Source organism: Podarcis muralis, chromosome 15, assembly GCF_964188315.1.
Source record: "Podarcis muralis chromosome 15, rPodMur119.hap1.1, whole genome shotgun sequence".
Lineage (NCBI taxonomy): Eukaryota > Metazoa > Chordata > Lepidosauria > Squamata > Lacertidae > Podarcis > Podarcis muralis.
In genome coordinates this window covers 2,531,855-2,553,675 of record NC_135669.1, presented here as the reverse complement: position 1 = coordinate 2,553,675, position 21,821 = coordinate 2,531,855, and the positions used below count along the sequence as shown (strand labels likewise).

At 47.1% G+C, this 21,821-nt stretch overlaps 1 protein-coding gene across 3 annotated transcripts in view; it reads right to left on the bottom strand.

Annotated features, from left to right (window-relative positions):
- Window positions 1-2,267: 2,267 nt before the first annotated feature.
- Window positions 2,268-21,821, bottom strand: part of PDLIM2 (PDZ and LIM domain 2) — a 52,810-nt gene continuing 33,256 nt past the window's right edge. For 2 of the 3 annotated variants that reach the window (XM_028708066.2, XM_028708067.2), the window contains exons 5-10: window positions 19,739-19,932; window positions 18,137-18,209; window positions 10,412-10,575; window positions 7,069-7,214; window positions 6,108-6,228; window positions 2,268-2,604 (exon numbers count right to left, since the gene is read on the bottom strand). In XM_028708066.2, coding sequence (XP_028563899.2) covers window positions 2,409-2,604; window positions 6,108-6,228; window positions 7,069-7,214; window positions 10,412-10,575; window positions 18,137-18,209; window positions 19,739-19,932 — 894 coding nt within the window. In that variant the 3' untranslated portion in view covers window positions 2,268-2,408. The remainder of the gene's footprint in view (window positions 2,605-6,107; window positions 6,229-7,068; window positions 7,215-10,411; window positions 10,576-18,136; window positions 18,210-19,738; window positions 19,933-21,821) is intronic. The other variant, XM_077919634.1, reaches the window with a different exon arrangement.

Below are 21,821 nucleotides of genomic sequence, written 5' to 3'. Positions count from 1 at the left end.
AGGAAATAACTTTTTATAATAGCTGACTCTTGATTTTTTCTTTTTCTTTTTACTATTCATGTCACTTACTAATATGTTAAAAGAACAGAACTTGAAGAACACCCAGGCCTATTTTGCTCAGGTATGCTCTTTACAGAGCATATTCTTACATTAGTAAGGTTTCTATAGCTTTTGGGAATCTGAGTCCTTTGCTTTATTATAAGATCCTCTCAAGTTCTAGCATAAAGGTTTTTCTACCCCCATAGGCGGTCTAAGCTCTGCCTTCCCATGTGTCTATACCGAGACCACATGGCCTAGGCACAAATACGTAACAAGTGAGCCCACATATGAGAAAGGAGATGGCAATAGCATACAACACAGGAAGGATCTGAACTTATTTGAACCCCCAGTGCAGTCTGAACACGCCATGAACTGTTAACCAGGCTGAACAGCCCAGCATCTTGCAGACAAAACGCACAGGCAGAGAGAGAAGTGGGGTGGAATGGGTGGTCCTACTCTAAACAGGTTACAAGGAGACAGCTTCAACTGGCCCTTGTTGTGTCTGCTTCTCTTCAAAACATCTCTAAGCAGATACTAAAGTGCTTAACATTTGCTTATGTACAAGTACCACCTCCTGCATACTCTTTATCCAAGGCACTGCTAGCCAGAAACTAGAGATCTCTAAGTGACTGCGGGGCAGAGGCGGAACTACCTTTGGTTCACTACCCTAGTGGTTGGCTGACTACCTGCACCACATTTAAGAAGGTGGTACTGCCAGCTGTTGGAAGAATGTCCAGTGGCTGTTGGAATCGGAACATGGAATTAGATGGATCCTTTGTATGATTCAGCAAGGCAACACTTAGGGTGTTAGGATCATACAGAAAAACCCTTAGGGTATGTACACATATTTCATTTACATGTTTTGTTTTTGAGGCTGATATAGCTCCCCTGCTATGGCACACTGTCTGCAGGATGCAAGTTGCCATACCTAATACTATTACACTTTTCGCTTGCTAGTGATCAAAAGGGAGATTGGTTGCATGGTCTTTGCTTGTTGAGCGCAAGAATGTGCCAGGTAATCTGTAGTCAATCCGGATTTTGTTGTGCCTCTATGTTGCCAGTCACTTAACAGCAATTCCTTTAGCTCGTGACAATAAGCTAAGACTGCAGTCGTCAGTGGCATAGTGCTCAAGTTGCACACTCCCTGCCCATAAATAGCTGGGAGAACTATTAAAATGCCACCTCCCGCAGCCTCTATCCACTGTATAGGGCATTTCATATGATGAGGGACTCCCCATAGGCTGCCCTTTCCCCCTCCCGAAATACAGTGGAACCTCGGATTACGTATCGTCCTCCTTACGAATGCTTCGGGTAATGAGCTCCGCTAACCTGGAAGTAGACGCTCCTGGTAGCAAACTTTGCCCTGGGATGTGAGCGGAAGTGGTGCGCTGGCGGCACAGCAGAACCAGGAGGCCCCATTAGCGAAAGCGCGCCTCAGGTTAAGAATGGTTTCAGGTGAAGAATGGACCTCCGGAACGAATTAAGTTTGTAAGCAGAGGTAGCACTGTAAGAGACTCTTGTCCTGTGTGCAACTGCTGAGGGGAGGGTGACATGCTGTTATAAAACTTTAAAATGGAGCTGCAGAGTGAAAAGAGGCTCCTTTCTCCAATCCGCATCACGCCGGCACAAGCAAGTACATTATACATACAACATATATATTATATTTCATATAGAGATCTGGCTGATTATTTTATAGAAGCTTTACAGAGAGTCAGTATTCAAAGCTGCATCCATGCCACCCCAGTACCTAGTGCTTCAGTGACACCCCTAATCTTTCCTCTTCCATCTCTACATTGACACAGGAAAGTTGGCAGCTGTGGCGAGAAAGAGGCGCTAGAGACCCAGAAGGGAATAGCATGGCTTAGTTACCCTGCAAGCAGCAAGAGCCACTTGGGTTTGGCTTCCACTACCCATGGGACAGGGGTGGGCAGGGGCAGCACCACTGCGTTCCATGGGGTGCCCCAAACAGACCCTCTGCAGGCACAGCTTGGCAGAGAGGAAATTTCGGCTATTCCTGCAAATCATCCCTCCAGAAGATGCTTAGTGCCCAACGTGACCAAGCTTGTGCTATGAAGACATTTGCCCTTCTAAGAAATAGGCCGGAAGCTGAAAATGACATTTCCCTAGAGGGGCTCCCTGCCTGTTCCCTAGATCCCTGAGCCCTTCTGGCTTCCTCTTCCCTATATGTCTCAGCAGGCAGAATCCTGACTGGCTGGGATTGTGCATGAAGCGAAAGGTCTGATAGGCAATCGAAATAGACCCAGGGACGCCTCTGGAAGTCACACGGAGTAGATGTTGGGAAGAAGGCTCCAGGGTGGTGGAAACACCAGCTTCCTTCTTGCTCGTTCTCCTGCATGCCAATGGGCAGTTTAGGACTGGGAGTAGACGGCTGTGACCGGGCTGCCCCCTGCTGCCCCCTGGTAGCGCTGGCGGGCATGCTTCTCGCAGTACATCTCTTCGCCAACCCAGAAGTGGCCCCGCATCTTCAGGTTGAGGCCGCAGTCGGTGCAGATGTAGCAGGAGGGGTGGCGGTAGCGGTTCTCTTGGATTCTCACTGCCTGGGTCCTGCAGGAGACACAGCCGAGGGCGCAGTCAGTGAAACATGACTCAGAGGGGAGTACAGCTATGACTGGCACCTGATGCAAACTCTGGAATCTGGTGCCCCGTTAAAATTTAATGTTAGCATGTTTAGAGCAAAGTTTCTAGCCCTCAGGATTGTGGAGAAAGTATTGAGAGCATGGGGCAGTGCCAGGAGCATGGGTTGTGTCCAACTACATCCTACTCAAAGTAGGTGCATCAAAATTAATGGATCTAAGCTAGATATGTTTTAATTTCAATGGGTCTACTCTGAGTAGGGCTAGCACGGGACACAACCCAGTAGATTTAGTTAGTTACTTTTGTCATATTAGCCACAACACAATTTACATATAGACACACAAGCCACAGAGATACTTTTGCATGTGTTATTCTGTGCAAGAGTCTTCCCCAACATACACCACCAAACAAAAGATTGCCGCCTACATATCATCATTTATTATCTTGGTTCAGCCCCCTTTAAACAAATGACTAGGGCAAAATCTCTCTCAGCACTGTGTCCATTCCAGGGAGCCTCCAGCATCCTCCCCCTGCTCATGGGGGGCCCATTTGGTTATCCTGGGCAGAATCAGGCAGGTAGGGAGATATTTTGGTTCATGGAATCAGTAGAAGCTTTCCATTTCCTTGCCTTAGGTACAGGCAGTGCCACAACCGAGCTTTTTCTGTGTCTCTTTTCAACCCAACAGAACAACACTTTCCTTCTTGCTTCTACGCTGTCCCAAGATGAGAACCAAAGTTTGTTGCACCTTAAAAATGAGTTACACCTTCATTTCTCTCCAATATATAAAATTGTAAGGAGTTGGCATGCTAACACTCTTGTGTGCATGTGCAGCCAGCCGTGAGTGACAGCTCTCCCTTCCTATTGTTCTCCCCTGTAAGTGTGAAGGGAGGGAACAGGTTGGGGGGGCAGGTGTGTGAGTGAGAGGAAGCCAGCGAGCTCAGGAGAGCCTGCCATCGCAGCCGAGGGGAAGCCTGGAAAGTCTGAGGGGGTGTGATGAGGCACCCATGCAGAACTTTGCCTGTGAGGGAACAGCTTTGGTAGGCATGTGGCTGAGTGAGAGTGAGGGACCTAAGGCAGCCCTGAGGGGAGCTAGGCAGACAGCAATGCCTTGAAGGGGCACAAGCGCACGGCTGACTCACCCATGAGGCAAGGTGAGGCAGCTGCTTCAGATGGCAGGAGACACAGCGACAGCAGATCCATCCTCCAAGGAATGCACTGCCCACTGCTGCTGCGGCAACATCTGTGACGCGCTCCTTAGAGGCCAGATCTAAACCCCCCACCCCGCGCGCAGCCCCCTCTGGGGGGAGAGCAGCCACTGGGTGAAGAGGAGGCACTGCTGGTCTGCTCCCAACCTTGTTCCCAGTGTAGATCTTTATTCTCTCCTTGTTCCTGATGTAGATCTTCCTCCACCCTTCCTCTCCATTTTGTGGTTTGCCTCAGGTGCCAAAGTGGATTGAGGCAGCCCTGTGTGTGCAAAGGGGGCTGCAGAATAGAAGCTAGAGGGGGGGGTGCATGAGAGAAAGATGGAGAGAAGTATTAAGTAGTCTGTACATGTGTGCATGGGTGTGAGAGAAAGGGGGTATGAATGTGTGTCTGTGAGGGAAAGACTTTTTTTATGTGTGTGTTGGGAGTACCACATCAGGTTCCTTGAGTTGGAGTGCCAACTTAGATCAAAGTTAGACCTTAGTACCAAGCCGTGTCCCATCTATGGAATGCCCTCCCCTTGGAAGTATGACTGGTGCTGACACTTTTGCCAGGTAAAGATCTACATGTTTCCCCAAACTTTTGTGGGGTGCAAGTATGTATCTGCCACTGCAATTAAGAGCCACAGGTGGTGCCATTTCAAGGAGGGTGTCATTATTGATTTTTTAATAGATGTGATATGTTTTTGCTTGCTCTTTAATTGTCTTTAGGATTTGCTTTATTATTTACCTGTATTACAACCTGCCCTGGGATTACATGATGAAGGACAAACTATAAATATCTTAACTAAGTAAATATGTAATCAAGCACCCTAACCATTTGGCCTCCTCAGCACAATGGATGGAGTGTTTGCTTTGGGTCTGGTTCAGCCACAAAAACTTATTCAGCAACATGGGACCTGCCACTCTCTCAGTCCCACCATCTCAGGTGGTTGTTTCAAGGAGAAAATGTGGGAATGTGCTGCCCTGAACTTAGAGGGAGACTGGGGGATACAAATGTAATCAGTAATGAAAAGCAAAGGTAGTAGGACCCATATTTGCCCATATATTTGCATATATAATGGCATATATTTTTGTTGCTGAAAAAATTCTATGGCATTTCCACTGAAGTAAACAAAAAATTCCTAGTAGAGTGCTTTCTCTGTGGCAGAGCCTAAATTATAGAGTTTCCTCTCCACAGAGATGTGTTTTGCTTCAACACTGCATAGCTCCCACTGTATGCTGAAGACACTCCTTTTTACACTGGCCTTAGACACCCAATACATATATTTTAGGATCTACTCTATTCTTCTGATTATAATCTTCTGATTGTAAAATGATTTAACCACTTTCAGTATTGTATTTTTATATTGCTATAATCTACCCTGGGACCATACAGTGAACAACAGGTAAAAAATTCCCTCTTCATCAATGCCATAATAGTGTACACATAAGTAACCCCATGCCTTTTTGGCAATTTCCCTACTCTTCAGCCACCAAGTTCATTTCAAATGGCCACAGTGAACTTTCACAAGCTCCAAATTGCAGTTCTGGTCTTTGCCCAGAAGATGGCAATGCATAACTGGTCCCCTACTGTGGTTATAATACCATGAAAGTGTAGAGTGGCAAAGGTCTCCTCGGATTCAGCTACATTCCTCACAAGAATACGTTTTGAATGTGTTATAAACATCCAACACCAGATGGTGCCAGAGAGCAAAAAGGAGTTTATATGGATTTTTATATAGGCTTCCCCCCCTTTTGTTGTAACGATTTAATTTCTGACTTATTTATAGTGTTTTTAACCTGTGCCCGGGACGCGGGTGGCGCTGTGGGTAAAAGCCTCAGTGCCTAGGGCTTGCCGATCGAAAGGTCGGCGGTTCGAAACCCCGCGGCGGGGTGCGCTTCCGTTGCTCGGTCCCAGCGCCTGCCAACCTAGCAGTTCGAAAGCACCTCCGGGTGCAAGTAGATAAATAGGGACCGCTTACTAGCGGGAAGGTAAACGGCGTTTCTGTGTGCGGCTCTGGCTCACCAGAGCAGCTTCGTCACGCTGGCCACGTGACCCGGAAGTGTCTCCGGACAGCGCTGGCCCCCGGCCTCTTGAGTGAGATGGGCGCACAACCCCAGAGTCTGGCAAGACTGGCCCGTACGGGCAGGGGTACCTTACCTTTTTAACCTGTGTCTAGATCCACCCCCACTCTGCTTATGGCCAACAGCCCATCTCTTATCCCTCCAGACCACCACCAGGCACCCCTTCCACAGCCGCATCCCACCCAAGGGAGAGAAACACTCACGTGATGCTGCTGCCACACTTCTCACACACATGCAGCTTCTGGGCGCCGCCTGCCATGGAACTGCTGACCGGCTTCTGGGCGCTGGGAGACAGCGGGCTGGGAAAGTGAGTGACGGAGCCCCCTGCCAAAGCAACCAAGAGGGCACAACAGGATTCAGAAGCAGGCTGGCAACAGATTCCGAATAATGTGCCGCCCTGTGAGCATCTCCTCAGAGCGTTAGAGTGTTTCATGAACCTTCTTTCCAGGTAAGTGTGCATAGCATTGCAGACTTAATCTAATGAAGGAAAATTTTCATCATTCCCACAACCCCCTCAGTATTAATTGCCTTTTAAAAAGTATTAAAGCCAGATACATTGTAAACTAATAAAGCCATAGATAATCTACTAATGGTCAGAAGGAAAATGCAATATTTAATGTTTTCTTTATTTCCCTTCATAACAGCACCAAAACAGACTCTATCACAAACAATTCATTCACAGAGTAACAGATTAAAGTTTGCCATCAACAAGTTGAGGGCAGAAGGTCCCATGTTCAAGCCCAGGTCAGGCTGGGAGAAACCTCTGTTTGAGATCCTGGAAAGCCGCTTCCAGTCAGTATAGATAATACTACAGCTAAGATGGACCAAGAATGTGACTCAGCATTAGGCAGGTTTCTAATTTTTAGTTGATTAACCTGCTAATTCAAAGTTGCAGAAAACTTGGGCCACCTGTCTCTTGGTCTTTGCCTTCAACTACAAAAGTATTCTCACGGACTCACACACAACCTCAGCATTTACCTGCGCCTCAGATTAAAAAAAAAGAGTTTCAAGCAAACAGTGTGGGACAAGAAGACAGACCAAACCAGAAGCATTAGGAAGTATTTCACACCACATTTTATGGTGGTGGCTGCATTTTGCCTGCTACTCCCAAGTCCAAAGAAACACAATTTTCCTGCTTTCCTTCCCAGCCACCTCGACACTCACCTTTTTCATCCAACTCCAGAGCCACTTGGAGCAAGCGGAAGGTGCTGGATTGCCGCGGCAGAGCCCTGGTTTCACGATTTTCTTGCATCATTTTGTAGACCTCCGAGTCCCCTTCCAAATGGCGCATGGCTGGCTCTGTATCTAGACTGGAGAGAGAGAGAGAGAAAAGAAATGCAGCCAGTCTGTCCTGGAAGAGGAAAATACCTCAGGCTTTTTATATCCCAGAAGGACAGGACAAACCAGTCTTCCATCACCAACATAATTCTGCCGAGCTTTCAGGAAGAGGTGGGACCAGGAGAGATCCAGGAAGAGGCACACCTGAACACTGTTTCAGAACAACAGGGGCCTCAGTAGAAGGATGCAGGATTCCAGAGGGTTTGCCGTGAGCAGGCGCAAGGAGAGAAATGGGAGCCTTTTCTTCTTCCTTCTATCCCCTTTTGCCACCTGAGGCGAAAGGGGAGGGTTCTGCCCCACCCCCACCCAGCCTGCCCTCACTTGCGGCCTTGCTTGCTGCTCAGACAAGCATACCTCCGGGAAAGGGAGCAGAGAGCAACAGCAGCAGGAAATGTCCCACCCTGGGAAGGAGGCTTCACCTGCTGTTTCCAGGCAGGTATAATGACCCTCAAAGGCTAAGTGTTTCAGCAGGGACTGAATCCTGCTCCCCCCTCACCTCCAGAGAGATTTCCTTTCCTGCTTGCCTGTCTCCAGACCTGATCAGGCTCACTCTCCTGAGAGTGCAGGTGGAACACACCCTGCCTGACACACCTGCCCAGCCTCTAGACTTGTCTGCAGCGTCAAATTAACCCTCACCTGCCCAGCCTCACAGCAGGAGAACATAAAAACATAGGGAGAGACTGCTGAGTCAGGCAAGTGGTCCATCTATCTCCAGCATCCTGCTCTCTCGGTGGCCAGCGAGAGGCTTGTGGGAAGCCCCCAAGCAGGTTCTGAGCACAAGAAGCACCCTCTCCCCTCCTGGATTTCCCAGGAACCATGAAGGAACCCAACCATGAAGGCAGAGCTACTGACAGCCTTATCCTCCACAGAATTGTCTAATCCTCTTTCAAAGCCATCTAAGTTGGTGGCTGTCGCTGCCTCCTGTGGGAGCATGTGCTGCAAGAAGCACTTTCTTTTATCTATCCTGAACGTGGATGTCCACACCTTCTAGTGTTATGAGAAAGGAGACAAAAAGTTCTCTCTCCTCCTTCTGCAGGCAACGCACAACGGTATAAGCCTCTGTCATAACTCCTCCTTTCTAATGCTTTCCCTGAAGAGCAAAGTAGGCCAACACCCTGCTTCCAGGAAAACGAGAGATAAGCTGTGTATACATCACCTGCTTAAAATTCAGCAAGGTCATTCTTTTTCACTGCATTTCAAACCACATTTGCATATTGTGTGTACATTGGCACAGTTTGATGTGTATGTTAATCTCCCGCTATATGTTCATACCAGTGGGCTGAGATATCTTTACCCTGTAAGCAGTTCTCAATTAAGATCAAAGCAGGTTTGGGGGGGAAACACATCAAAGTGTAGCATTTCACAGGAAAGGTCAGGACAGATGTGCCTTGTGGCCAATGTGTGTTTTCGTGGCTTCCCCAACCAGCAGTGGGAAGGGTCTGCATGCAGAGTCAACAGGAGTATATACAAAGCCATCTGCCTCTGGTCTCCACCTAAGGAAATAGCCTGGGAACAATAGTGAGGGTCTGTGGGGGTATTTGTAGAATTCGTATTCTAGGCAGAGAAAGCAGAAACCACCCTAAAGTTCTGGCTGAGTTTGCTGCTTGGTGACCCAGGGAGAGACTCTGGTTGTGTTCACACACTTGTTTACTGTGCATTCACTGCATAATGTGAACACTCCCTAGAACTGCATCAAAGTGGTTTGCCTGATTTTGGGGGGGGGGGGCATTTTAGCTCCCCCCAAAGTAGGTGATGTGATTTCAGGGAGGTTTGGGACTGAAATGTCTGCCCCAATTCTCAGGTTGCCATTGCAATTTTTTCCAGATGGAGCCTGGGACATTGAGGTGGGGGGGGGTGAGTTCCTGCTCAGAAAAATCCAACCGCTCACCCCACTCCTTTGGCTCAGAGGGTGTTTTATGCGAGGACAACAAAGTCCTTTCTGCCCCTGTCCCAGATCCGAGAGCAATTTTATTTTGAGAACCTTTTGCAGGCTGCTTGGAGAACTTCTTGAGGCTACAGAAACAAAAGAAGCTGCAAACAAACAATAAAGCAGGACCCTTGGTCACCCTACTCTACAGTTGCTTGGTGGTGAAGACAGAGGGATGTGCATTGGCAGCGGCACTGCCCTTGAACTCTGACCTCCACCCACTCCTGTCTGCCAGCACCACAGAAGCCCATAGAAGTGAAGAACCAATGTACATAGCTGTCAACTTTTCCCTTTTCTTGCGAGGAATCCCATTCGGAATAAGGGAATTTCCCTTAAAAAAGGGAAAACGTTGACGTCTATGCGGCCTGAAAGGCAGGAATCACTCTACCATAGTGCAAACAAGGTTTCTGTGTTTTGAGAAGTACCGGTACCTGCTCTGCTAGCTCTCCCTATATTGAACGCATGAACCCTGGCGCCTGCAAGCACTCTTAAGTGTCATTTTGGTCTGGCAGCTTCTCATACATGATTTCAGCAATTTTCGGAAATAGGTGCTTCCAGACAATCCATTTACAGTGGTACCTCGGGTTACATACACTTCAGGTTACAGACTGCGCTAACCCAGAAATAGTACCTTGGGTTAAGAACTTTGCTTCAGGATGAGAACAGAAATCGTGCTCCGGCAGTGTGGCAGCAGCAGGAGGCCCCATTAGCTAAAGTGGTGCTTCAGGTTAAGAACAGTTTCAGGTTAAGAACGGACCTCCGGAATGAATTAAGTACTTAACCCGAGGTACCACTGTATTGAACATTCATCCTGGTTAGTTTGTAGGGAGATTAGACTTTGTTGCCTATCTAAGGAGCACTCACTCCAATTCATCTGCAGGGAGTTTAAAGCAAATGTTATCTCACACTTTTGCACTACCCTGTCACTTTCCTTATTGCAAAAGTCTGATCTATTAGGGAAATGGGTTAGTTCTGTGGATGAAATCCAAAACAGTTTTTATTTATTTATTAGGACTTATTTGTATTGGATTAGATTGTTCTAAGGTGGGTTGTACATTTGTTGTACATTTTGTTGGTTCTTCAGTTGGTAAATTGTATATAAAAAGAGGGTATACAAACTAAAAGTGGTGATGATGGTGATGAACCTGAATTGGCTGCTGTGTGACTGAATCCCACCCCAAAACAGACAGTCTGAAAGCATCCTTAGCCACTAGGCAACAGCAGGTAAACTAGACAGATTACCTGTAACGGCGCTGGTAGGAAGAGGAGTTCCGGTCCTGGTCCTTCCTGATCTCCCAAGGGCTGCGGGGTGAATATGCTCCAGGGGACGGAGATCCATTTAATGGAAGCAGAACTGTAACTGGAGATCCACTAGAGCGGCTGATGCTCCTTTGCTCCTGCAGCTGCTGCAGAAAGAGATGGGGCTGGGTGTAAGTGCATTTTGTAGGAAAGGAGTGGCCCCAGGAGCCTCTCTGCCTCAGGAAGAGATTAATTGACCATCACACATTATAGGACTTGGCCCCACAAAAATAAGCAGTTGCTACACAACCCATATTGCCAAAATAAGAGGAGTATACACAACCAGGGGTGAGTGCAGCCAAACAATCCAAATTCAGCACCAGGGAAAACTGTGTAAATGACACAAATTTTATAAAATAATGGGGGGGGGGAGAGAGAGAGAAGAACTGAGATAGAAAGACATAGACAAGAAGTTTCACCCCTAACCACAGGAATCTAATTCAGCTAACTTCCTGGTTTTGTAGGTTTTTGAGGTTGAGCATGAACACCAACCTGTCAAACATGTTTCTGGGCTAGAAACTTGCCTGTGTGGTGTACCAGTTAAGAGAGTTGGACTAGGACTGGGTAGACCCAAATTCAAATCCCCATTCAGCCACAAAACATAGTGGGTGACCTTGGGCCAGTGCACACACACTCTCAGCCTAACATACTTAAAGGGAAGTTATGAAGATATAGCTGGGGTGGGAGAGAGAGCAATACATGCCCCCTTGAGCTCCTCAGAAGAAAGATGGGATATAAACGCAATGCATAAATAAAATGCTAACACAGCAGTGGGCACACAAACAAGCCGAGATTTTCTTGAAGGTTAACTGTGTACCTAATATCACAATCTGCCTCCATGGAATTGCAGCACACTCAATCCCCAACAAACTCTCACCCTCCCTCTTACACACATGTGTCGGAACAAGATCCTGAAAGTTTTTGTCCATCACCACCACTACAATTCCCCATTGTGAATCTATTCCCAAAAAACATGCTTGCAGACCAAAATACACACTGCTGGCAGCAGATTGCCCACCCAGAAGATACGTTCTACTCCTCTGCCATATAATACTGGAAGGAGGTCACAGTCAAAGGTGAGTATTAAAAACAAAAGTTAATTAATACATTGCTACCTGAACTGAAGAAAAGCTGGATTCTTTTAACTATCTGCATTTGCTTCTATTGGGATATTTTGTAAAAAAAAAAGTTTTGCTAGACACAGGGATAGGTGAATCATGGGAATCATGCAAAGTTCAAATTGTACAGTCTCATGAGATACTTTGCACCTCCACTTTGGAGCCAAACTGATCCAGCAGATGAGACTTTGTCTTATGTCTGGGAAGCTGAGCCCCATGTCCATCTTGGCAACAGATGCCTTCCACTCTCTTGCCAAATCCCTCTCTCAGCCTCAGATCACCAGTGGAATGGGAACAACGGTGTCGCACCTTGTTGTGAAGGTAGCAAACCACAAAGAATGGAGCTGCTCTGTGAAATCAGAATAGATAGAGCAGAATAGAGCAGAACAGTAGGACTACAACATTCATTGTTGCAATAGTCCTCCTGTGTCCTCTCATGGCTTTTAAGGACCATCCACATGTTACTTCATCATAAGGAAACTCTACAAGCAATTTGGGAGGGTCTCCATGGCAAGATACACTTTGCAGTACAGCAGGGCAAGGAGTCATTATACTGTAAGCTTGTTCTGAGGATACAGCGGGAGAGTTGTACACAGACTTGAATGGGGCTAAAGTTAAACAGGTTAACCCTAGATTGAACTCATTTCCTGCAAGGGTGTGGGGAGGGGGCAGAAGAAGAAGTTTGCACATTCTTGTGTCCATAACTCATCCTTGAGCTAAAACAATCAATGCCTAAAGCCTTTGGGTGGACACATTCAACCGCCCAACAGTGATGTGTTGTCCAAAAATCCTTTCCACAACCTTCACGCCTCTCTGTTTCAGGGCATGCACCAACCACAAGGGGGAGCCCCACACCTTCAAAAGACACTTTCCAGCTGCTAATTGGGAAGAAGCAGAACAGATGAAGGGGAAGAGGGGGGCACAGAAGCGAGGGGATCAGTGGGGAAAGAGAAGGGTGGAAACCTGACTCGGGGCTCTTTGCTGCGCCCCCTTTACACCGACTGTGGCAACTAGGTGCTGAAAACATGACTGCCAGGAGGCAGCCGGGCAACACCATCCCTGCTGAGCCACAGTTCCCAGGAGCATGGTGCCCAGACTGGAAGCAGCAGCAGGGCTGAGAGGTTTTGGCCAGAGCATCAGTCAGGAGCACCAGAAAGGACCCCACGTCATTTTGCTTTCAGGGAATCTCCAGAGCTCCCAGAATGGTATGGGCATAGGCTTCTGTGCAGGTATCCCTCCCACCCACACGCCCTCCCACCCCAGGCATGCCAGCTCTAGGGGGCAGAGGTGTCTTCAGCCCCCTCAATATGTGTTTGAAGGGGGTCCACCCCCCGCAATGTTGAGGGGGCCCGGCCCAATGTTGCGGAAGACTGCACTGGTCAGGAGACTGTGTGACGTCATGTATGCACAATGCACACCAGGCCCCCGAAATACTGGGGGCACCTGGCGCCTCTGCAACACCTCAACATAAATCTCTGGCTCCCTAGAACTGAGCTCCTTCCGCCCCACCCTGGGCAATCAGAGCTTAGCATGTGCTCCTTGCTCAGCTCTGTTTTGCACCAGGCCCCATCCATCACCAGCAGACGGCCTCCAGAACGTTGCCTGTGAGGGAATGTGGCCCTCAGGCTGAAGAAGGGCCCAGGACTGCCTGCTGGGAGCCTGAAGGGCCCTGCCTCTCTCCACCTGGCTTGACAGGCTCCATAAAGGGCTGCTGCTGCTCAACAGAGAGGGCTCCTCTTTTAACATTGCTTTTATTTTTAAACTATGTCATTTTAAATTGTTATTGATTTAATGTTGTATTTTTAGTTTTAGATTTTATGATTTATGTGGAAATGTTTTCCATTTGGTTGTGTACCTTTTGATGTGTTTTATTTATTATGACTTTTGTTATGTTGGTAATTATGTAAATCTTGTCATGTTGTAAGCTGCCTTGAGCATTGTTTTAACTTTGGAAAGGCGGCATACAAATAAAATGATGATGATGGTTTGGAAGATCCCTGGTCCAATCCAACACAAGGCTGTTGACAAGAAGCACCACGGGGGTCACGAGTGGCACAGGCTGCAGGAGCTGGTGGGACAGTGGAAGACCACGGGCTTTGCGTACAGAAAGCAGGCAGCCACGTCCCGGGCGCCTCCAGTTAAAAGCATCAGGTGGTGGGAGAGGCCTCTGCTGACGACCCTGGGGAGGCCCTGCCAGTTGGAGCGCACGATACAAGGTCTCCCTGGATGGCTCAAGACAACTTCTTCTCCTATGTGGCAACACTTGAATTGCTGGGAGAGGTCTTCCAGGGATTTAGAGCACAGTATCACCAGTATGTGAACGGCAATGTTACCAAACTCTCTCTTTCCATCCCATTGCAGCGAGACTGATGAGGTTTCTGGGGCAATTCTTGAGGTTAGTCATGGACTGGTTAGGTCACACTGGGCGTAGAGCAGATCCAAAGGGTCCAATCTCTTTGCAAGCAAATCAGGATGAAAGCTCAATGAACAGGTTGTCTGTGTGCTCCCAGCCCCTAAGTGAGGCAGCAGCTGGGGCAGAACGCACTGAAGGGAAGGAAGTCTTTACCCAGCAATCCAGGGAAAGTCACCAGAGCATAGACAGGCACCATGCAGAAACACATCCCACCCTTCCAGTGTCCTGGTGCTCTTCCATTCCTCTCTTCTGCTGTGTGTCTTCTACCCATCTTTCCCCACCCCCAAGCAGCTTGATATTTGGAAGGCTCAGCACTGCTGCTAGCCCAAATGATAAAATTTCCTTACCCGCTGCATCTGCTCCTGTTTAAAGGCCTTGAAGATGGAAGAAAGGAGAAAGGCCTTCCTAACTAGAAGCAAATGTTTTGGGAAGCAGCAGAGTGCAAGGGAATTGATAGGAACACAGCAATCAGTGTTGCGTAGGATCTCCATTCTCAACAACACCACACCTACCCAACAAAGGGGAGATTTCCCCTTCCGTGCCAGTCTGCTCAAAGGAGATTTCAGCTGGACCTCAGCACGCTTCTTTTGCCCTCCAAGCAAAGACTTGGTTCCTTGGTTCCAGAGTGCCCACCCATCTAGCGCACAGAGACACTGTCAGTTCCAAGGAATAATGAAACCCATACGAAGATCCAGCCTAGGCCTACATACCATTCCATGGAGCTTTGCTAAGTGACTCCACTGGCCTAACTTTGGAGACCTACCAAACACAAACACACACACACCCCAAACACATTTAAGGTTGCCAACTCTGAATAATAATAAAAAATAGTCACAAACCCTCATGCTTTGGTAGAGCCTGGAAGACTGGGGTTAGAGCTAGGAGACTGATGTCAGAGATGGAACAGAACCTAAGGTTTACTGCTATGCCTTTTCAGTCATCAGGGCAGGTTACTCTACAGAAGACAGCATTACTGATCAGGCCAACAAGAGAAAGAGTGATTGCCAAGTCTAAGAAGCTTAGGCAAACATTGGAGCAGAATGGCCCATCAATAGCTATTAAACATCATTGTTAAATGAAACCTCCCTTTTCCATAATGTCTATCACTGTATGAGAGTTGCTGGGGCAGCAACAATGTGGGCAGCTACTGACTTTGTGCCCCGCTTATTAGCTTCCTGGAAGCACCAAACTAGTCCTGTGGGCTCACTACAGAAAGACTCTGGCTCTTTTCATAGGGATGGTCCATTGATCTATCCAAGCCAGAACACTAGGGCTGACCCAAGACAATTTGACCCCTGAGGCAGACCACAAATGGCATGGGTGAGTGAGCATCTATAGCAGGAACAAGGGGTGGTTGTGCGGGGGGATGGGGAATAAAGATCTACAACAGGATCTGCTGCCCCTGTGGATTCTGCCGTCTCAGCTCACCTCCTGAGTGGGCCAGCCCTGTAGAAGACACATGCCTAAACATGCACCCACTTGCCAGTAAATCTTTCTTTGCACCCAAACTTTCCAACTGTGAACACCAGCAAGAACAGAAACAGACTGACAGCCTGCAGCTGGTTCCTCCTTAATTTGGGGCTCACGTAAGAAATGCAACACTTTTAGGTTAATTACTGCTCTCTGCATCTGAAGAACTGCAGGCCAAGGAATTTTTCTGGGGAAAATAAGATAAGAGGAAACCAACAAGGCCTAAGCCTCATTTAACCACCCTCCAACACTCAAATCTCAGCCCCCACCACTGATGCAACCGCTGGGTAGGGAGGAGGCCACCCAATGGGGCCAAGAGCTAAAGGAAATAAATGCAAAGAAGGAAAGAAAAACATGGCAGAGAAGCCAAGGGGTTGAGGGGCTGGGGCAAGCAAGGTGCCAGCTGGCAAGCACTGCGCTCTGGGGCCAACCTCCCTTCCCAATTTGGGCTTGAAAAATAGGCCCAGAACATAGAAGAAGCAGAGGGCGGCCAGCGCCTGGAGCCAAAGCAAGCAAACAAACAGCAGCACCCAGCCCAAGAGCAACAGGAGAGCGAGATGCCAGGACACATGGCAAGGAATCAGGAGGCTCAACAAAGACCATCGGAAGAGAGGGAGGGCAGGGGCATTCCAGAAGGATCACCCAGGGAAACTGGCTAGGAAGCTCACTTGACAGGTCCAGAAAGGTCTTGGCATCTGTAGCATGTCTAGGGAGCATGGAAGCATCCTGTAATCATTATTAATGGCAAATCAACCTTTGTATAGTACTTTTGAGTCTCACCTGCACTAACTAGGTGTAATCCATACAACAACCTTGCAGGTAACTTGGAATTATTAATCCCATGCCACAGGCGGGGGAGACAGAGAGAATGGCGTGTGACACCAGCTCACTCTCACTTTGCTTTACAACAGCCTAAGACTAATGGGTTTGGATTGCAGGAGTGCAGAAGAGGGCTTTGCTAGTATGAAATCCTCTATGACTACCAACTAAGTCTAACCTGAGCCCTATTAAACGTGAAGACCAGCCTGTCTGGTCTTAATTCTGTGGAGATCAGGATTAAATTGGCCAAAGGTAGTGGTGGTAAGCTTTATATTTTAATGTGTTTTTTTAATGTTCTGTTTTTTTAATGTTCTGTTGTGGTGGACTGGAGTGGGACTTTGCTTTTGACACCCACCTAAAACCTTCAGGACAGTGCAGCCCAAAAGCAAAATTCTGCAATTTAAATTACGGTATGCAAACAGGGCAGACATGCTTCAATGAACTTAATTCACATGCTTCATTTCATTGCACAATCTGGAACTGTCCCCACCCCCATCTCTCTCTCAGGAACTGGCATTGGGATTCACAAAAAGCATGGGTCCAAGGAAGAGAAAATATTTGTGTAAGATAGAAAGAGAGGAGGATAGGATGGCATGTGTGTGCATTGCAGGGGGCGGGGAGGGGGTACTGGAAAATGTTCCTGTTGAAGAAGCCAGAGCCAACCTGGTCACCAAGGCCCCTCTGGTTTTTTAAAAAGCAAAGAACTGCCCACATATTGTTAAGTTCTCAATGCTATCATAAAGATTAAAATGATGATGGGCTTGTTTCAAAGAACCAGAACTATGCAAATTCTGTAGAGTTTAGCCACCATCTGCACTGGAAGCTCTCTCTTTCTCTTTCATGTTCAATGTGCCATGATAAGCCATAGATCCTCTGTGCATATCCACACCTGCGGCCTTTTCAGCTCTCACCCCAACTATAAGCAAAACTGAAACACACGTCACAGAATAATAGAATCCTAGAACTGTAGAGTTGGAAGGGATTCCGAGGGTCATCTAGTCCAGCCCCCGGCAACGCAGGAATCTCAATGTCAATTTGTTCAATAGAGAGAAGGCTCACAATTCCTTCTCAAAGAAGCAATTGAGAGATACAGTACCTAAACAAAATGGAGCTAGAAGATGGCAAGAGGATCCTGTGAATCTCTCCCTCCCTCCCTCCCGCTCTCTCTCTCTCTCTCTCTCTCTCTCTCTCTCTCTCTCTCTCTCTCTCTCATTCTCTCACTGTCTCTGATGTCGTTGCAAGTAAAAACTCAATATAAATTCTTGAAAGCTACAAGCTGCTGACGTTACAGGAGATGCTCAGCTGAACAGTGTTACAGGCTCCACTGCAAAGCTGTCTCAGGTCTGAGGGTTTGCCACAGAACACAAGCTTCCCCCCCCCGCCCCCAAAAAAATAACAACACAAGCAGGTCCCTTTGGCAAAAGCAGTCAGGGGGATTGCTTTGAATAGACACTTTAATAGATCCCGGGAGGAAGGAGAGGCAAGCAGAGCATTTGTGAGGCTGCATCATTTGCCAAACCCCTGCCTCTTGCATCCACGAGATGCAGGTAGTGCCTCCCCAAACTGGTTCTGCCTCCCCAGCTCCCAGCTGTTGCTTGGAGACACCAGGTAAAAACAAGCAAACACCCCTAGCCAGGTGTGCTGGTAACACACAGCAACACGTGCAACAAAGCAGATAAAAACCAGAAGCTAAGGAGGACACAGCCCAAAGGGGGCAGCAGAAACAGGCTCCAGAAAGCACACTTTTAGGACAGGGTTCATCCCCAAGCATAGAGCAGCATGGATACATCGATGGTCCTATACAGGTATTATCCCCGGGGCTCCAAGGAGTCTCATAAGCATCTTTACCTGCTTGCTGCTTGAATGCTGCTGCCCGTAGATTTCATCAGAGATTCCCAATGAGCTCTCCAAAGAATGTAAGCTGAAAGGAGAACACAGATATTACAGTGAATATCTGCATGTTACAGGGAAGAAGTAACAAATAATTATTCAGTGGCCCTCTAGATGTTGCTGGACTACAACTCCCACCACCCAGAATTTTGTTGACAGTGTTCACACACAAACACACACACACACACACACACACACACAGAGAGAGAGAGAGAGAGAGAGAGAGAGAGAGAGAGAGAGAGAGAGAGAGAGAGAAAGATGATGTTCTTTTAGGAGGGAGAAAACCCAAGCTACTGTGAAGAGCCCCCAAAGGCTCTCTCCATAATGGAGTGCACTGGGATCTGAATGCACCCTGACCAACGAGAAAAAGATATTGTGCACAGCTCAGTGAATCCATCAGCTAAATGTACAGCAAAAGTGACAAAGAAAATTCTATATTAGAAAGAAGACTGAAAACAAAACAAAACAACATTACAATGTTAAAATCTATGGGGCATTTGGAATATTGTTGGGACACTTCTGGTCACCACATCTCAAAAAGGATATTACAAAACTGGAAGAAGATAAAGAAAGGGGCAACCAGATTGAGCAAGCGGAAAGCATATCTTTCCAAGAAGAAAGGATGAAGCATTTGGGGCCTTTTAATTTAAAGATGTCCAAAGGGGACCTGAGAGTTGCTAATAAAATGATACCCGAATGAGAAAAAGAGAGGGGATGGATCAAGACCAGGCATAGGCAAACTTGGCCCTCCAGATGTTTTGGGACTACAACTCCCATCATCCCTGACCACTGGTCCTATTAGCTAGGGATCATGGGAGTTGTAGTCCCCAAACATCTGGAGGGCCGAGTTTGTCTATGCCTGATCTAGACACATCAAAAAAGTGTTTTAGGAAAACACGTTGTAAATCTCAACGTGGGAAATCTCCACAGCGCCATCTGGTGCCACAGTGTTATAATGTATATAAAACGCTTTAAAAAAAACAACAACTAATGTAGCTGAGTCCAAAGATTAGACTCTCCCACACAGTACATACAAGAATTGGGGATCAGCCAATGAGTTTGATTGGAAGTCAATTCAGGTCAGACAAAAGAAAATATTTTATACAATGCATCAGTAACTTATGGAATTCACTGGGATGCAATGATTTAGGCTGTGTACATATCCATGTTTATTCTTCACCCAGTGTGCTTCCACTGCTGGTTCGGGAAGTGGCGTACAGATGACATTAGTCACAATCCATACCTTTCCTGTATCTATCATGTTGCTTCCTATGAAATACTGTGTTTTGATGCATTTTCCCAAACACCCCCTTCAATTCAAACGGAGAGAGAGAGTGATCTAGCTGTGTTTTAAACCAGCCTTAAGACTGATTTAAAAGGGGGTGGCAGCTGCTATGACTGGCCATGGAGATTCCATTGGACTGATGCAGTAGACCTCAAATTCCAATGTTTTGTGGGGAGGACTCTTGCCAGGAAGAAACCCACAAACAGAGCATGGAGGCATCTGGCTGCTTACAGGAAACAGGAGGCAGAGTCACATGGATCAGGATTATTATATACCTGCGGCTGTTCACCACGGATTCCCCTCTGTCCTCACCGGGTAGGTCAGGCCTCTGGGGACTGTATGGGCTACCAGCTCGGTATCCAGGAGATGAAGGAGAGTAGGGACTGCTGGGCCGTGGGCTGATGGAGGCTGGGCTGGAGTAGGAAGATCTCACTGAGTTCTGACCATCATCTCTGGTTCTGACAACATCCTACAGGAGAAGTCCATAAAAAAACCATGTCAAGATTGATAGGCTGCATAGGTAAAGGTAAAGGGACCCCTGACCATTAGGTCCAGTCATGACCGACTCTGGGGCTGCGGCGCTCATCTCGCTGTACTGGCCGAGGGAGCCGGCGTACAGCTTCCGGGTCATGTGGCCAGCATGGCTAAGCCACTTTTGGCGAACCAGAGCAGTGCACGGAAACACCGTTTACCTTCCCGCCAGAGCGGTACCTATTTATCTACTTGCACTTTGACGTGCTTTCGAACTGCTGGGTTGGCAGGAGCAGGGACCGAGCAACGGGAGCTCACCCGGTTGCAGGGATTCGAACTGCCGACCTTCGGATCGGCAAGTCCTAGGTTATGTGGTTTAACCCACAGTGCCACCCGCGTCCCTGATAGGCTGCATAGAGACACACAAATCTGCTTTATCACTGGTCCATCTAGTTGAGATCATCAGACCAAGTCAGATCATTGGTCCATCTAGCTCATAATTATCTACACTAAATGCAACAGCTCTCCAGAGTTTTAGGCAGGGGACATTCCCAACCCTACCTGGAGATGCTGGTGTTGAACCTGGGACCTTCTGTGTGTAAAGAAAATCCAAGTGACACCACTCATAGCCCATAATAATCAACATTAACTACTCTTTGATGGTATCTCAAAAGTTAATGCACAAGGAAGTTTTCCTCTACCTGCTTTAATAATAACACGAGTCTTGGCTCAGCCCAGTTTTGTTCCCATGCAGGGTTAGGAAAGTTTGAAAGGGAGCAATTCTGTGGGAAGGCCCATCACTGTGATTATTGAGGCAGGACAATGCTGGCAGAGCAGCAACCACCTGTCAGAGCCTGTCCATGGAACTGCTTCCTTTCTCAGGTTATCAGAAGTGTGTGGGAACGGCTAGGGCTCAGCGACTCGGCACCACTCAGGGAACCTGCCCATCACATTAAGGATTCCAGGGCCGTTTCCTCAGGTTATCGAGTTGTTTTAAAACAAGATTTATATAATGCTTAAGAAAAATATTTAAGTGGTTTACAAGAAACAGTAAGAAAAAAGAAAACAATAATAAAACCAGACTTTAAAAGCAAACTTTGGAAAATACACATAAAATTTATAAGCACATAGCTAAAATGAACACTTAAAAAACCAATGTACGTAATAAAATTACATGTCTTCATTGGCTTACATAAACAAAATAGATTTTAGTTGGTGCCAAAAGGTTTTAAGTAAGTGTCACTTAATGTCTATTTGGCATTATGTGGTATAAAAAATAATGTTAATGTTAATAATAATAATAATAATAATAATAATAATAATAATAGATGAAAGGTACACACCCAGCATTAACTGGTAGAGAGTTTTGGAAAATGGGTGCACTCAAGTAACAAATTGGCAGCCAGAGTAGACATCTCAGCAACAGTGTAATATGCTGCAAGAGTCTTGGTCTTATTTTTGATAAACTTTCAACCCATGGCAGCAGCTGAAGTAGTGCAGGAGAAGACTACTGCCAGAGAATGGCCTTTCACAGGGTGCCGCTGCCAATCAGAGTGAAAACTACAAAGGACCTGAGAAAAAGATTGTATGTCAAAAATGTAGGTGGAGAGAGATGGATGCCCAGGGGCAGGACCCTCAACATAAACCTCTTAAGCCTCAGCTTTCATGGAAACAGAAATTCAGCAACAAAGGCAAGCAGAGGCGTGTATCCGTGAATGACCCATAAGCACCTGAAAGTTTGTTGAAGAGCTGACATTCTCAACAAACTGAGATGTAATGATACATTTCCATGTATCACCTATACTGTATTCATATCCTGGCAGAGATACATGATCACAACTCAAACCCTACAGTATGTGCTTTTTGGAGTACTCTTTCTATGTGCAC